Below are 15,792 nucleotides of genomic sequence, written 5' to 3' on the forward strand. Positions count from 1 at the left end.
TATACCTTGCCATAACATTAAAAAAGACTTTATATCTGACAGTCAGCACTTACAGGTGAACGAATATCCGTGGATGTTCATTATGCAACATTAACAAAAATTTATCCAAAGATTAAAAATTTATCTTAATAATGCAAGAGAAGGCATGCCAGAAATATTATTAATGGGAAAATCTAATTTCTAAAATGCTTAGAAACAAGGTAGAAACTTTTAGAAAGAATATAAAATAATCTGTCTTGGCCTTAAGGAGATTTCTGGAACTGTACAAGGCATTATATCTTCTAAAACACACGTTTAACATTGTCCTTTTAATCTATCACTGAGCTAGTGAAAATAAAGTGGCATAATAACAACAAGCTTAAGGTTTTTCTAACTTTTATAAATATACCGTTTAAAAAAGTTACTTGAAAATTTGTTAAAAAATACAGTGAAAAATTTCACTGGCTACATATATTCAGTAGTATTTTTGTTCTGCTATCAAGTAGTAGTTATTTTTCTTCTCATTTAAAGGACTAAATTCTAAATTCAGACAATTCTAGACAAAACAGCAGTGAAGAAAGTAAACTGAAAGAAGAAGCAAAGCCGCAAATATTCAGCTCTAATTGTTACAGTGATGGCTTCAGACTTATGAAGGCTGCAGGGCTTACTGAACTAATTACCCATGTCAACAGAGGCCACATTTTGTTCCAATACCAAAAAACACAAACGCTTTCTGTGTCAGATCAAATGACTTAGTTTTTGTTTGCCTACAAAAAGAGAAAGTAAACCTATTAAACTCATAATTCAAATAGTCTTTAAAATTCTCTTCTGTATCAGTAAAAAATGACCTTGAAAAAATGGTTAATATATTTATTACAAAGCATTAATTCGACATGATTCAAAAGTATTAGGTGAATAAAGCCTACTGTATGAAATCTCAGGAGAATCGAGGTATCAGGAGAAATGGATTTAAGCTCTGCCCTTTTTCATAACTTTATAGAAGTCACTTACTTCCCTAAGCTTCAATTTCCTCATTTAATAAAAAGAGATTATTAACCTCACCTACGTATCATATATGTACATAATTTATATACATATTTAACATGTCTGTCTCCCTCCAAAGTGTTTACAACATAAGCCAACTCCTCCTGACACTCAAAATCCTTATATGACCTGATTTATCTTCTTTCCATTATACTTCTTCAGATATCCTAATAAATCAAACTTCACTACTCACACTTAACATATCTCTCAATTTCTTTCTCTATGCCTTTGTTCAAGCAGTGACCATCATCACTCACATACTCAATTCTACCCAATCTATAAGACTCAGCTTAAATGCCACCTTCACTGATATTCCTGGCTGATATTCCTTTGAATTGCTATAATTCTTCATCTGTACCACTCTATAAAGGCATTATTCTTCTACATTTTACTTATTAAAAAATTTCCTCAATTAATCAACATGCATCTTGAGTGCAGGATCTGTACTCAATTTACTTTTTAGACCTCTGAGTTACTTACATAAAGGAAGAATGTGAATATCTGTATATTTTTCTTGGATATTAGAAACTGGTATATGTATTGGTGTTACTACATTAAAGAGCAGACAGAAAAGAAGAATTCAGTTAATAATCCGAGGAAACCCTAATAAATACCTAACACGAACACTGTGCTTTCTTTCCATTTTTGTTTTTAAAAATACAATTTTTTTTGCCTGTTTTTCAAACTTCTTGCTCCTACCTTTAAATAATTTTTTTCCTAATTAGTTTCTTAAATTTACTTTTATTTTCCATTTCCTTTGGGTTCAAATCACAGTTCTTTTCCTCATGTTACCCCTTCCAGGTCTCTGTTGCCTAACCTGTAAAATGAGGAAGAAAAGAAAACCTCAACTGCAAAAGGGTTAGTGTAGCATTAAATGGGATAATATATATAAATCCCAGTACGGTGCCTGGCCCCTAATAGGCTCTCAGTGAATGGTGCCTATTAGGCTATTATTTCTTCTACAGACATAGAAGAAGCAGTTTAAACACATTTCGAGGTATAAAGTTTGAATACTAAAAATGTAAAGAACAAAATCTACCTTTATCTTTTCCTGTCAAGAGTGGACCAGAGTACAAAGCAAGCCAAGCTCATGTTTTCTTCTTTTTTAATTCAAAAAGAACAACAATAAAACTTTATGTCTTTTAAAAAAACACGCATGCAGAAGAAGAAAGCATTTTTACAGTTACTGATGAGATAGACATTTTAATGGAAACATCACCCTAGGTTCTGCAATGAACTAGCTAAGTGATCATGAGCAAGGCAATTCACCTTAAAAAACCTAAATGAACTTTTCTTGTTCAGGGTTGGCTTGATTTAAAATGCTGGAGTTTCTAATGTTTTGTTTTGCTTTTTAAAGAAATGAAAACTATCACTCAAGTTATTATATTCTATTCCTAAGAAACCAATACTCATATCACTTACACTAGTAGAGTGAGAATTCATTCATTCATCAAATTGACCACGAGTATGTGCCAAGCTCTACTAAGATTAATCTGAATTACTGAAAATGCTGATATATAGAACATTTAAATTCAGAGAATAGCCATAATACATATAGAGCTGTAATATTAAAAGAATTCTTGTAAGTAAATTTGATCCCCAAATGTTTACATTATGGATTTTGAAAAAAGCAGATTTAAGTTAGTAGAATACTAATAAATGGGGAATTTTAAAATCACAAAATAGTTCTAAAGCCTACTCTGGTTAACTGTAAACTCATATGCTTTTATATTTGAGCATAAATTCATATTATACTGACATGCTTGGTCTTTTAAAAAAATTACAATATTCCTATAGACACTGCACATTTAGTTATGGCTAAAAACACAGGGAATACCTAACACAGATTTTATTATTAATTTATAGACAAATCTGAACAATCAATTACTTGGCAGTGGTTTCCATCCAGGCTTAATTCTCTATTGAGCAGGAAGCTTCTAGTTTAGCATCTTTCTGAGTGACATTCACATAGACAAAACCCACAGTGGTAAACCATAAAGAGCATACTTTCATTTATTATTATGAATCCCATCGTTGGCTGGGCTGCCAGTATTTACTTTAGTTCGCATGCACAAACTTCCTCTGATCATCTCTCAACAGTATAGATTCAGAGATCTAACCATACAAAATCAAATCCATGAGTTAAGATACATAATTCTCTAGTTTCTCAGAACTGAATATAACTATAACACTGCTTTGATAAATGGTAAACAGCCAAACTATTTTAAATCACAAAGAATCCTGAATCCTCCACAGATAGTACAATGTTTTCCCCAACAGAACCCATCTTTGTCCTTTGGACTAAGAATGTTATCTAAATTATTAAAGCTTGTTGCACAGACTCACAGTGTCTTGGCTTGATTGAGGAAATACTGTGTCTAGCATTGTGCTAGATACACAGATGACAAACTGGTTCAGAAACATTGCAACTGGAGTTCCGGCCTTGCCAATTCCTAAAAGTCGGTTACTACCTCTCCAAAAGTTCAATATATTTGACAAATGGAGACTATAATAGTCGTTCTATTTACCTAACTGAATTACACCAAATTGTTCTAAGGACCAAGGTGGGCCAACATGAAAGTGTTACTTTGTAAATCTTTAAGCATTATAAATATGAGAGGTATTACTAGTTTTCAGTATTCAAAAAACATCTGGTGGCTTGATTCAATATCAAATTAACTTCTAAATATATTTCTCTTTATTCTAATGAACTACAACATGGTTCTTACGTGGTCTATATTAAAATTACCTGCAGAACTTCCAAAAAGAAAAAAAAATGCACATGGCCCCGTGTTTATCACTGTAGATTCAGTGAGTCTGAAGTGAAGTCCAGAACTCGGTATTAAAAACAAACGAACAAAAAAACTCTACACTTGGATCTGATGCACACCTAACTGTAGAGAGAGCATATGGGAGTATATGAGATCAAATGTGAATCCATTACCACTATTATTTCAAAAGAAACCTCAATTCATATTTAAACTATAAACTATAGCGTGACCCCAACTTTTATGATCATTTTTATGTGAAAAGGCAAATGGTAACTTACTTCCTGTTATGAAGGAGTCTCTCTCCTCCTACTCCTTTCCTGTGTCTATGTACGTAAAAGAGTTTACTTAGAATGGCACATGTTTAGACTCACTCAATTTGTACAGTCTAAAACTTTGATTGAGATGAGCTGACTTCAAATCACAGTAAAAATACCACCCAATCACCTCAGAATTAGACTTGACCTCTTCTGTGGCTGGTTTAGACGCATCAAGAATAGTAGTATCATTGCTGCAGTCAGACATACCTAAAAGTAAAATGTGTTAAGCACACATTAAATAATTTAGTTAAGAGCTGTTCTAGTTCATTAGAATAAAGAGAAATATATTAAGAAGTTAATTTACATTGAAGTCAAATGACTAGATGTTTTTTGAATACCTAATACTAGTAATATCTCACACCATACACAAGAATGAACTCCAAATGGATTAGAAATCTAGATTTAAAAAGAAAACCATGTAAAAGAAAACATGGATTGAACTGCGCTTTAAACTTGATGTGCAGAAAGGCTTTCTAATTCTAGGAATCCACAGACAATTAAAAATTTTGATAAATGTGACTAAATAAGAATGTTTAAAAACTGTACAACATGAACACTACAAAGACGAAAGAAAACTAATAAGCTAGGAAAAATATTCACAATATATGCCACAATGGGCTCATATCCCTAATATATAACAAACTCTTAAAAGCAAAGGGAAAAAAGAACAAAACCAGTAAGTTTAAAAAAAAGAAAGAAAGAAGACATAAACAGACAATAACAAAAAGGCATTAAAATGGCAATCCAAAATATAAAAAATGCTCAAATTCACTCACAATTAGAAAAATCCAAGTTAAAACAACACTGATATACTGGCAAAAAAACAGACCGGCAAAAAAAATTTAATATAACAAAACATCCTGTTAATGAGGATGTGAAAAAACAGGCACTCTCGTATGCTGTTGATGGGAATTCAAACTGGTACAGCTATTCTGGAGGAAACTTTGGTCATGCCTAACAAATCACATATGCACTTACCTTTGAACCCAGCAATCCCATTTCTAGGAATCTATCCTGACCTCCAACAATATAAAAATATATACATAGTGTAGCCTTGATAATTGTAAAATATTGAAAACGGTTTAAATGTCTTCATATAGGAAAGTGACTGAATAAACTATGGTACATCCAAATAATGAAGTACTATGCAACCATTAAAAAAAAAAATGAGGAAGATCTCTCTGGACATGGAATGATTTCCAGGACATACTGTTAAGCAAAAAAGACAAAAACATCTATGGGTATGCTACCTTCATGGAAAAACAAAGGAGATATATGAAATTACACATTTTCCCTCACTAGAACAAGAGAAATACAAGAAGGATAAACCAGAAACTAAGGAGATAGGTTAACTACAGGGGACAGGTAGAAAGGAAGTAGAAAAAGGCGGGGATAAGGAGGGAGTGACACTTCTCTAAATATACAGTTTTAAATAATTCTGACTCTCAGTACCATAGTAATTTTCACATAGCCTACACTAAAAAAAAAAATTAATAATTAAAACCAACTAGAATTTAAGGGAAATTCAAAATGGTATCAAACCACCAATAAATAAACCTACCTGTATTATAAATGAATAACTCTGGGAAGCAAAGGGGAAAGGGGAGGTAAGGGGAGAAGGGGGAAAAGAGGGAGAAATAAGGGCGGGGGTGGGAGAGGAGAGGGGAAGGGAAGGAGAAAAGAGTATCTTGACTAGACACCATAAGGCTTAAGACGAAAAGAACTGCACAGAAATGCTGTTAATCTAGTTAGTAAAAGTGTTTTCTATAGGGGTATGGATTAATAATTCTGAAATTACATCATGTGTATAATAGAACTGAACAAATAAATAAATAGAATGTAGATACTGAGAACTAGGTTTTTCACTATTATAAACAAAAAAAGAAGAAATGCTAAAATAAAACCTATGGTGCTAGACTGGAATAAGTTAATCAGTTTAAACTCATGGTTTTTAGTGTGTGCGTGCGTGTGTGTATTACATACATACATATATGTATGGGTATGTACAGGTTTCCCAGCTTTGTTCATTGAGAGGGCCTAGAAGAAGTGATATCCAGCAATAATGCTCAGATCCTGGTCTCTAAACACCATTCTCCAATCAATGGAACCACCACTTAAGGAGAAACAGTTGATTGTAAAGCTGAGGCAGAGAAATACAAGATGAGTCTGGAACATTTTCTTGTGTCAAAAAGGAAGGAAAATTTCAAAAAAAAAAAACGGGGGGAGCTTGTCAAAAGAACACAGGAGTCAACATAAAGGAGTCCCTAATGGCCAAGGCTGAAACAAATCGAGCAACAAAATAAATGATAGTACTGGATTTAAACCCATAAAATAAAGCAAATATTAATGAGCCCTTACTGATATAAATAATCAAGTAAATGAGAGTAAAGAGACAATTCTGCTTCACAACAAAATCTCAATTACGAAACATAAAAAGAGGCAAAGAGCATCACCATCAGGCAAACATCACAGTAATAAATGTTGCAGCCAAATCTACTGATGAACACTAAAATTAGAGGTTAAAGTTTGAGGAAAAGTAGGATTTACATAATCTCCAAGCATCTCCCACAAAGTACTTATCTACTGGAAAGAGAAAGATAGTAAGTAAAGATAATCACAGCTCACAGTGAAGAAATGCATCTCCCACAAAGTACTTATCTACTAGAAAGAGAAAGATAGTAAGTAAAGATAATCACAGCTCACAGTGAAGAAATGCAACAGAGCCAGCTTAACTAAGTGATAGTAATCACCAGTAGGAAGAAATATGATGTCATAATCCCACTGATACACAACACTGAGAAGGACACATCAGAAAGAGGCAATCTTCTATACTGAGGAAAGAATGAAAGGAGGAAGGAACCATGGAGAGCGAAGAGTGGAATGGAAAACGGAAGAAAGTTAAGGCAGTTCATTTTTGCTGTTTTCTACCTTCTTGTGAAATAGGAGTTATCATCTGCTCCCCTGGATTAAACAGTACCACCACTTAGGAAAATGTATCATCATCATCCAGATCAAGAAAAGATCAAGTAATCCCTAGCAGACAGAGAAATACAGAATCAAATTTCTGAGAATTACAGAGATAAGTACTAAATTTGTGTTTCACTCATTCTTTAAAGGCTCTGACCTTTTTACATTTATTTTTTAAAAGTCTGTTGTTTTTAACTTTGATAACATACATGAGTAACGACAAGATTTAAAAAGTTAATGACTTGTTATTTGTGCTGTTTAAAATGTTTTCTGATCTTTGCATAAATTCACAGTTATCTTTAAAAAACTGTCTTCAAAACAGAATGATAAATTACTATTACAAACTACCACTAATGGTCAGGCCATTCAGGTGGGTTTATATAGGAGGCCAAAAACGCCTTAAGTCATCTCTGAGACTCTACCTTAAATCAGCCGGAGGTATTCTTTGACTGATGAGTGCAAGAACCAACGACCTATAAAGTGAATTACTAATTAGCACTTATAAAAAAATGCGTAAGTAATAAATAATATCACCTGAAGTTTATAATTCATCCTACTGTTTGGAGCTGTTTTGATTTTATGATCAAAATCACATTCTCATTTCTACAAACTGAACAGACTAGATCTACCCAAAGGGAAACTATATAAGAACTTTAACCATAATTTAATGAAGGAGTATTCTATACCCTACAACTCTTAAATGCATTCAGGATCTTCCTAGGACCCAGGGAAAAGAAGGCAAGAGGTACTCGATTTGCCAGGATCTTGGAGCATAAGAGAAACATATCGCTCCATGGGTACCAGGAAACAAATTGTATTTAGTCTCCATGATGCCAATGAGTTAAAGACTCAGAAGTTTAATACTAAAAGATCTAGGTATGGGATTAACTTTGACGAACAGAAATCATGAGTTTTTCAAATTAAGGGACTCACACATTACAGGGGGTCTGAAATGGTATGCTCAAGGCACCTGAAGGCAGATATAAACAGGTCAGACATAAAAAGGATAAACACAGTACATCATACTGGAATGACAATTTATACTCCCTTATTAAAATAAGCATGGTATTATGGAATCTAAAGCAAAATTAACTTAAATAAAATGATACACATATGTCTTCTAAGAAATAACTTGAATTTTTTGATGAAATATATGAATTTCCAAAGAAATATCTGAAGGGTTATTCTTTCTGGGGTAGTTCAGTAAAAAAGCTGGAGAAGCATCATAAATATGATATATGGGACCAAGGAGTTCTGACTGTCAAGGACAATGCCAAAGCAGTAAATAAAGAAATCTTAAGGCAAAAGGTAGCAAAACTTGGGCTTGCTTTGAGCTGAACTTGCTTAGTTTCTTTAGACTGTTACATCATTGATATTAGATACTGGTTAGCAGGCTAAAGATTAAAGAAAGTGGCTCTATTTCTTTCATTCCATTGGAATATGTCTATCTTTTCTCATTCATGAATAAACAGGAAGAGACTGGTAAGATTTGTTTTAATTTTACAATTCAATATTAATTTTCAAGTTGAACTGACTTGTTTACGATAAAATATCTAGAGTTAAAACACACAGTGACTACATTAAGTAATTATATATGGTTAGATTTGAAAAATGATACCCAAAATACAGAAGTTTCCAGGTTTAGTTAAAACTTAAAATAATTTTGTTTTTTATGACGGTAGTTGTCTTTAAATAGAAAGCCTTTCTCCCTGCTGTCCAATGCAAATGATATTGAACTGAAAATGGTTTGCAAAACAATAAGTTCAAAGTACATTACATTTCGTTTCATAAGTAGAATAACCAAATAAAAAGAAATAAGATAATAAAGAATCATTTACATTATGCTTCTGTCTTTATGTCAACAACTATCTGGTATCTGCAAAAGCTATTTTGCTAGACACCTATAAGTCCTTTTAAATAGTGATATATTGAGTTCAGGTAGCACATTATGATAAACACATTAGTCTAGATAATTCAAAAGTAGAAAGCTTTAGCAAAACACACATAATTCTCAATTATATGTAGTAATAGGAAACAATTTAAAAATCAACCTAACAGATATTTACCTATTCCCATCCCCACCATCATTAACTGAAGAAATCTTTTTATTTTCCCCACCAGTTTGTGTTACAGAGAAACTAATGAGAAGTAAAATGATAAGATCTAAAAACTAAATTACTCCCCAAAAGAAAACGAGCTGTAAATAAACTCTGAATTATTCGGTGTACTGTGGCCTCATTCTTCATAGATGGCTACCTAAATTTAAGGACATGAGCAGTGAAGCGAACCAAGAGAATTGGAGAGTTACTTTAATTCTGTTACTAAATTCCCAAAACTATCTAAAACAAACACTTCAATATTCACAGGTAATTTTTTTCAATAGAAAAAGCTCAGGGTAAATAATCTAAGAATAAAGCTTAATATAAATAGATATGTATAGAAATATTTGTAGATATGTACATTTATGAGTTAGTTTATACTTCCTAGAAGCAACCACAGCAATAATAAGCACATATACCCAGATCTTGGTTTCTAATACTAGTCTTCAATAAAAGGAACCAGCACTCCTTGGAGAACTGGCAGATTCTAGGACGGGGGCAGGAAATATACAAGATGAGCCTGGACCATCTTGTAGTGCCAGAAAGTAAGAAGGTGCTTAAAAAAAATAAAACAACAATAAAAAACTCACAAGGATGGGGATATGTCAAAGGAATATAGGAATCAACTGAAAGAGCTCCCAATGGTCAAAGATGAAACAATCTGACCAACAAAATAAGTAAAGTATTTTAACTCAAAGTATAAAATAAATATCCATGAGTCACTATTGATATATATATAAATGACTGAATAAATTAATAAGTGGCAGGCAAGAGGCAAATCTTCCTTGCAGAAGTCAAAATATTCTCCACTGTTAAGGAGGTGGAACATAACTTCCCACTCCCTAAGTGTGTGCCTCTCATAGTGACTTTCTTCTAAAATGTACAGTGTGAAAAAATAGGAGGGATAAAAGATAACTTCACAATGCATACACCTGACAAACACTATCTCAAGCCATGAAGGTCAACATCAACAGTGGTAAGGCATACTGACAGTATTTACTTTTGATATGATGAGAATGGCACTTTACCTCTGTGGTCTTCCTCCCAAAAACACATTGCCCAGTTTAATCATGAGAAAACCATCTGACAAATCCCAATTGAGGGACAGTCTACGAAATACCTGACCAATAATCCTCAAAACTATGAATTTGTCATCAAAAACAAGGCATATAGGAAACTAAGAGGACTCATGACAACTAAATCTTGGATGGGATCCTAGAAATATAAACATCAGGAGAAAAGTGAGGCAATCTGAACACATGTTAATTAATAATAATGTATGAATATCAATTCATGAATTGTGACAAATGTACCACACCAACATAATACGTTAATAATAAAGAGATATACAAGAATCTCTATGCTATCTCTGCAATAATTCTGCAAATCCAATATTGTTAAAATATGAGTTTATTAAAAAATAATCTAAGAATACCGTGTTATATTCTATAATTATTATTTTCAATAATTAATAATATAGAATTATATCATTAAAATGTTTTCATGTACTTGGGAAAACAGTATAACTGGAAGTTTAACTACTACTATTTTAACTACTATATTTATAAATATTAATATTAAAAATCCTATATTGCAAAAATCCATGAACTGAAATCTTTAATAACATCAACTTTGTAATTCAATCAATATTTAGGTGTCAGGCACTCAGCTAGGTCTTAGGGATTCAATAATGAGCCAAAAAAAAAAGATGTGGTCCTCATCTTCACAGCGTTTCAGAGGCAGTGGAAGAAATATATAATCCCACGATCACAAATAAATGTAAATGGCAACTGTTGTAAATGTATGATGTTACTATCTACTCTGGGAGATTAAAAGTATTCTCTAAGGAAGCAAAACCTCAGTTCAGGTACGAAGGATGGCTAGGAGCCAACAAGTGCGGTAAAAGTAAAGAAAGAGTGGTCCAGACAAGGAGAAAAGCATATGCAAGGAAAGGCCTGTAATGGCAAGGAGCAAGACAAGTACAAAGGACCAAGAGAAGGTCAGCTTGGTGAAGAGGAGAATTAAGCAGAACTTGGCAAAAGATGAGGCTAGAGGGCTAAGTTAAGCATTGTTAAGGAATTTCATTTCCACCCTAGAAGCAATGGAAAGTAATAAAAAGATGGGGGAGGAAGTGGCGGGGAACGATAATCAGATGTGCATTTCAAAATAAGTCACTGTGCCTTCAGGATGGATAATGGGTTAGAGAGGGATGGATAATACAAGTGGGCAGACAAGAATGGAGGCTACTACAGAAATTTCAGGCAAGATGATGGTAACAAACTAAAACGGTAGCGGTGGAAATGGCAAGAAGTAGACAGATTCAAGAGATACTTAAAAAGTAAGATTAATAGAACTTGACAGACTGGATGTGTTAGGGACAGGAGTTATTAAGAATCACGCCTAGTTTTCTGAATTTTACAGCTGGAAAGATAATGAGGTCATTCATTGAAATAAGGAACAAAGAAAGAAGGCCAACATTTTGGGGGAGGTTGTGGGGAATAAGGGGTGAAATCAGTTTAGTTTTAGACATACTATATTTGAGATACCTTTAACATATTCAAGAGACAGTGCCAACTAGGAAAGCAAGATACACAGGTCTAGAGCTCCAAGGAAATAGAAAACACTCATGTTCTTAGAAAAGCTGACATCCTAGAAAGACAGCTAACTATAATCCCCAAATACCCAAGAAAAACATTAGACTTTGACCATCTGCATTTAGTTAAAACAAAAAGCGGAGAGAGGCCATGGCCATAATCTTTTCAGCTAAAACAAAAACTGGGCACTGTGGGGAGACAAAAATTTTTTAAATCTTGGTTCAATAGTATATAGTAATTATGTCACTAATCACATAATATTTTAAAGTTTAAGCAGGACTGGCCAATGTTGTTGGAAATGTTTTATACCTGCACTGTCCAATGAAGTAACTACTAGCCACATGTGGCTACTGAGTACTTGAAATGTGCCTGGTGTGACGAAGGAAATGATTTTTAAATCCTATTTTTAACTAATTTAAATAGCCACATGTGGCCAGTGGCTACAGTATTATTGCAGGTATAGAGCTTCCTCAGGTATTTCACCTAACCCCCAACAACCACCTTGTGAATTCACTGGGAGTGGGTGTGGGAACAGAGGGATTAGAGAAGTAGAAGTTTCCAATCCATCTGCTTATTATATTATTTGAATTTATATTATTTGAATATATTGCTTGTATAATTTAAAATAATTTTAATTTTAAAAGTAATTAATATATCATATAGAAAAATTAGGAAATATGGAAAGAAAATAAAAATAATCTGTAAGCCTACCTTTAAGAAATAATCTACAATTAACATTAACCATATATAGCACCATTTAGTCGTACCTGTAGCAGCAATGACCCGTTACTCTCTTCGAATTTTAGCCCGTTTCTCTTCTACCCCACACCCATCCTCAAATACCCCGGAAATCCCAATAGACAGCCATCATTTCTAGAACTCTACCTCAAAACTGCTAAAAATAAACATTTAATAGTCTACTTGCCTATCTCCCTTTCACCACTATCATCGTCACCCTCTTGCCACTAATGTCATACACTCTATGGAATCCAATCTCTACCTGCGATGTTGTTAAATCATTTAGTCGCTATGGTGAAAAGAGTACAAGCTTTGGAGTCAAGCAACTTTGGTTATGGGTCTTGTGGTTCTCCTTTTACTACTTTTGTGACCTTGAGAAAACCTGCTGGTTTCTATACCTGTTTCTTCAACTGCTAACGGAAAATAACAATTTCTAACACACAGGTAGCATTTATAAAGTGCCTAGCCAGAGTAGCACTCGATAAATGGACTTCTATGTGCCTAGAGCTGCCTCAGATGCTGAAGGTAGCATTCTGAAATATAACACATAGGGTCCTGGCCATCCTGGAGGTCACACGCCACTGGTTTAACACTTAAGGATTCTTTCCACCTAGGATTTGAATTCCCGACCCATCACTTATTAGGTATGTGACCTCATACAAAGCACTTTATCTAAAATCTCGATTTCTTCATTTCTAACATGGTGATGTTATCAGCTCTACCTACTTGACATGACTGGGGTAAAAATAAAATGAGAATATATGTGAAAGTGCTTTGCAAATTACTATATGCTAAATAAACAGAAGGTACTAAACAAAGAACAACATATTCCTCTTCTCTAGAGCAAAGCTTTCCAACTAGTGCACCAAGAATGGATTATAGATCTGCTGAAATATTAATGCCGCCCCCCTACCCTCTCTCAGCCTTCAGGAAGCCAGGGAGGGCTTGGCTATAGTCCATCATACAAATACAACCACTTTCCATGTGTGCCATGATACAGAAAAGTTTGGAAAACTTGCTTTAAAACACTATCTTAAAGTGTTTTAGCAGTAATGAGTTGGCCAACTTACTCCCTCCTCTGGATGATTTAGGTCTCATCACCAACTCTGCTGGTCTTATGCTCTTGCTCCAAAGACAGTGTGTCTGTCAGTTACCCAAAGGATCAAAGGGGATCAAGCCTGACCATCAAAGAGCTGCTAGCTCAATGCTATCACAGATATACAAAAATGAAACACAATACATGCTAGCAATAACGAGTTGGCCAACTTACTCCCTCCTCTGGATGATTTAGGTCTCATCACCAACTCTGCTGGTCTTATGCTCTTGCTCCAAAGACAGTGTGTCTGTCAGTTACCCAAAGGATCAAAGGGGATCAAGCCTGACCATCAAAGAGCTGCTAGCTCAATGCTATCACAGATATACAAAAATGAAACACAATAAAACCCCTTTAGTGATAATATGGCAAAATATTGCCATATTTTTACAAAAGATTTGAGCAATTTCCAGCAACATCTGCCTATAACCATCCTAAGACAAAGGTTTAGAAGTGATGGGGGAGAGGGGAATGGAGGGAAGAAAGAGAAAAACATATGTATACTTTTATCTTGTAGAGAAAAGCTGAAAATCTGCAAGAGCTATTGAGTGGCTTCCATGACTGCCTAAAGTTAGTAGAGACCCAAGATAACGACATCATTTCAGATTCTTTTGTTTTATATATTTTTTTATATATCTGAGAACTAATGCTTGTGTACATGTGACTTTTAGATTGCCATGGTTCCTAATTTATTATCTTCCATATTATGTGGAAGTACATATATTTTTTCATCTATAGTCATATTATCTTAAATTCTCTGTTGAATTTACTCCTTCTTCCATCCTGAATTTATTCCTTACTCCACCCCAAATTTATCTTTCTGGAATGTATGCACACATCCAGATTCTCACAATGACGAGTATATTATTTAAAACCTTTATTTTCATATTTTCCACTCCTCGTATGTCATAACGCACATACACACCCTACATACATACAGATTTATAACCATTCCCATAGGAAAATTCTATTAATAACACTCCAAATTTCCTTCCTTTCCTACTTTTCAGTATGACATTCAACGAGGTGTTCATCCACTGAAGATTAATAAAGGAAAACATCTTCTTAATGTCTGATTAAAAAGTCAGGTGAGATACCCCAACTCATGCCAAAAAAGATGTAAAGGAAATATGGTAGAAGCAGTCCAGAGGAGTAGCTAAGAGCTCAGAGGGGAGTCAGGCAACCTAGGTTCAATCCTGGCTCCACCAGTATAATTCTGAACAGGTTCCTTTAGCTTCAGTTAATCATTTAGTTTCTTCATCTGTAAAAATGGGGATTTCAGCTACCTTAAGGTTGCTGAGATGATTAAATGAAGTAATCGTGTACAGCACTTAGCATAATACCTGGTACCCAGTAAGCAATAGAATGTTAATTGTTGTTATGGTGTTAGATAAAATCTATCTTCTGACTTTGTCATTACATTAGAAGGAAACCAATTTAGCATAATCTACACTTTATAACGTTATGCTTTGTGATCCTCCAAGTAAGGATGCTAGACAGAAGAAACTGGTTATTCTCTATGGATTCTGATGAGCTGTATAGGTCTCTTCAAATTCTAACATTTTATGAAACAAGTGTCAAACATTTAGAATTTCAATCTTTGATGAACAAACACTTCACAACCAAATCAGTAAATTCAAATATGCACTCTAAACCTACATAAAGTTTGGAAGGATACTAACTTATTCACAAGAGAGAACAATCATTAATATACCTAATATAGAATGGAGAGAAAGGGGATTTCAAGATAAGAAGCAATATAAAGCTTATGGACCACACTACTGAAACATCTTATTTGCCCTTTCTAGCAAAGCAAAAGCCCAGAGTAGATGCCTCAAGTGAAAAACAAGAAAATGAAAGCAAAGTACAACCAGAATTTAAATATTTTATACTGAACTATACCTAGCAGGTTGGTGATATTTAATATGTATTTAAAAAGTAATAAACATAGTAAATTATAAATCCTGGATCTTCACGGCATTGGCCACAAACAGCTATCTCTAAAAAGAAACCACAAAACCACAAATCAGGAACTAAAGTAGGCACTCATTTCCTTCTCTAGGTGTAGGAAGGAACTTAGAAACACCAACATTTTGAAGTAGTTGGAAAGACTTCAGTATAAAGCTAGAATCTCTGCATTCTACTCTACCCAAACAAGCTATTTATAATTTGAAAAAAGTTTTCATCTAC

At 33.9% G+C, this 15,792-nt stretch overlaps 1 protein-coding gene across 7 annotated transcripts in view; it reads right to left on the minus strand.

The window, feature by feature from the left end:
• The window catches only part of ARFIP1 (ADP ribosylation factor interacting protein 1), an 81,481-nt gene that overhangs the window by 64,099 nt on the left and 1,590 nt on the right, over positions 1-15,792 (minus strand). For 3 of the 7 annotated variants that reach the window (XM_025042734.1, XM_006906257.3, XM_006906259.3), the window contains exon 2: positions 4,239-4,318. The exons of 2 other annotated variants lie outside the window; for them this stretch is intronic. In XM_025042734.1, coding sequence (XP_024898502.1) covers positions 4,239-4,316 — 78 coding nt within the window. In that variant the 5' untranslated portion in view covers positions 4,317-4,318. Of the gene's footprint in view, positions 1-1,722; positions 1,744-3,772; positions 3,904-4,238; positions 4,319-15,792 lie in introns of those variants that run through there. 2 more of the 7 variants (XM_015585112.2, XM_015585113.2) reach the window with 2 other exon arrangements.

This window comes from Pteropus alecto, unplaced genomic scaffold (assembly GCF_000325575.1).
Source record: "Pteropus alecto unplaced genomic scaffold, ASM32557v1 scaffold50, whole genome shotgun sequence".
NCBI lineage: Eukaryota > Metazoa > Chordata > Mammalia > Chiroptera > Pteropodidae > Pteropus > Pteropus alecto.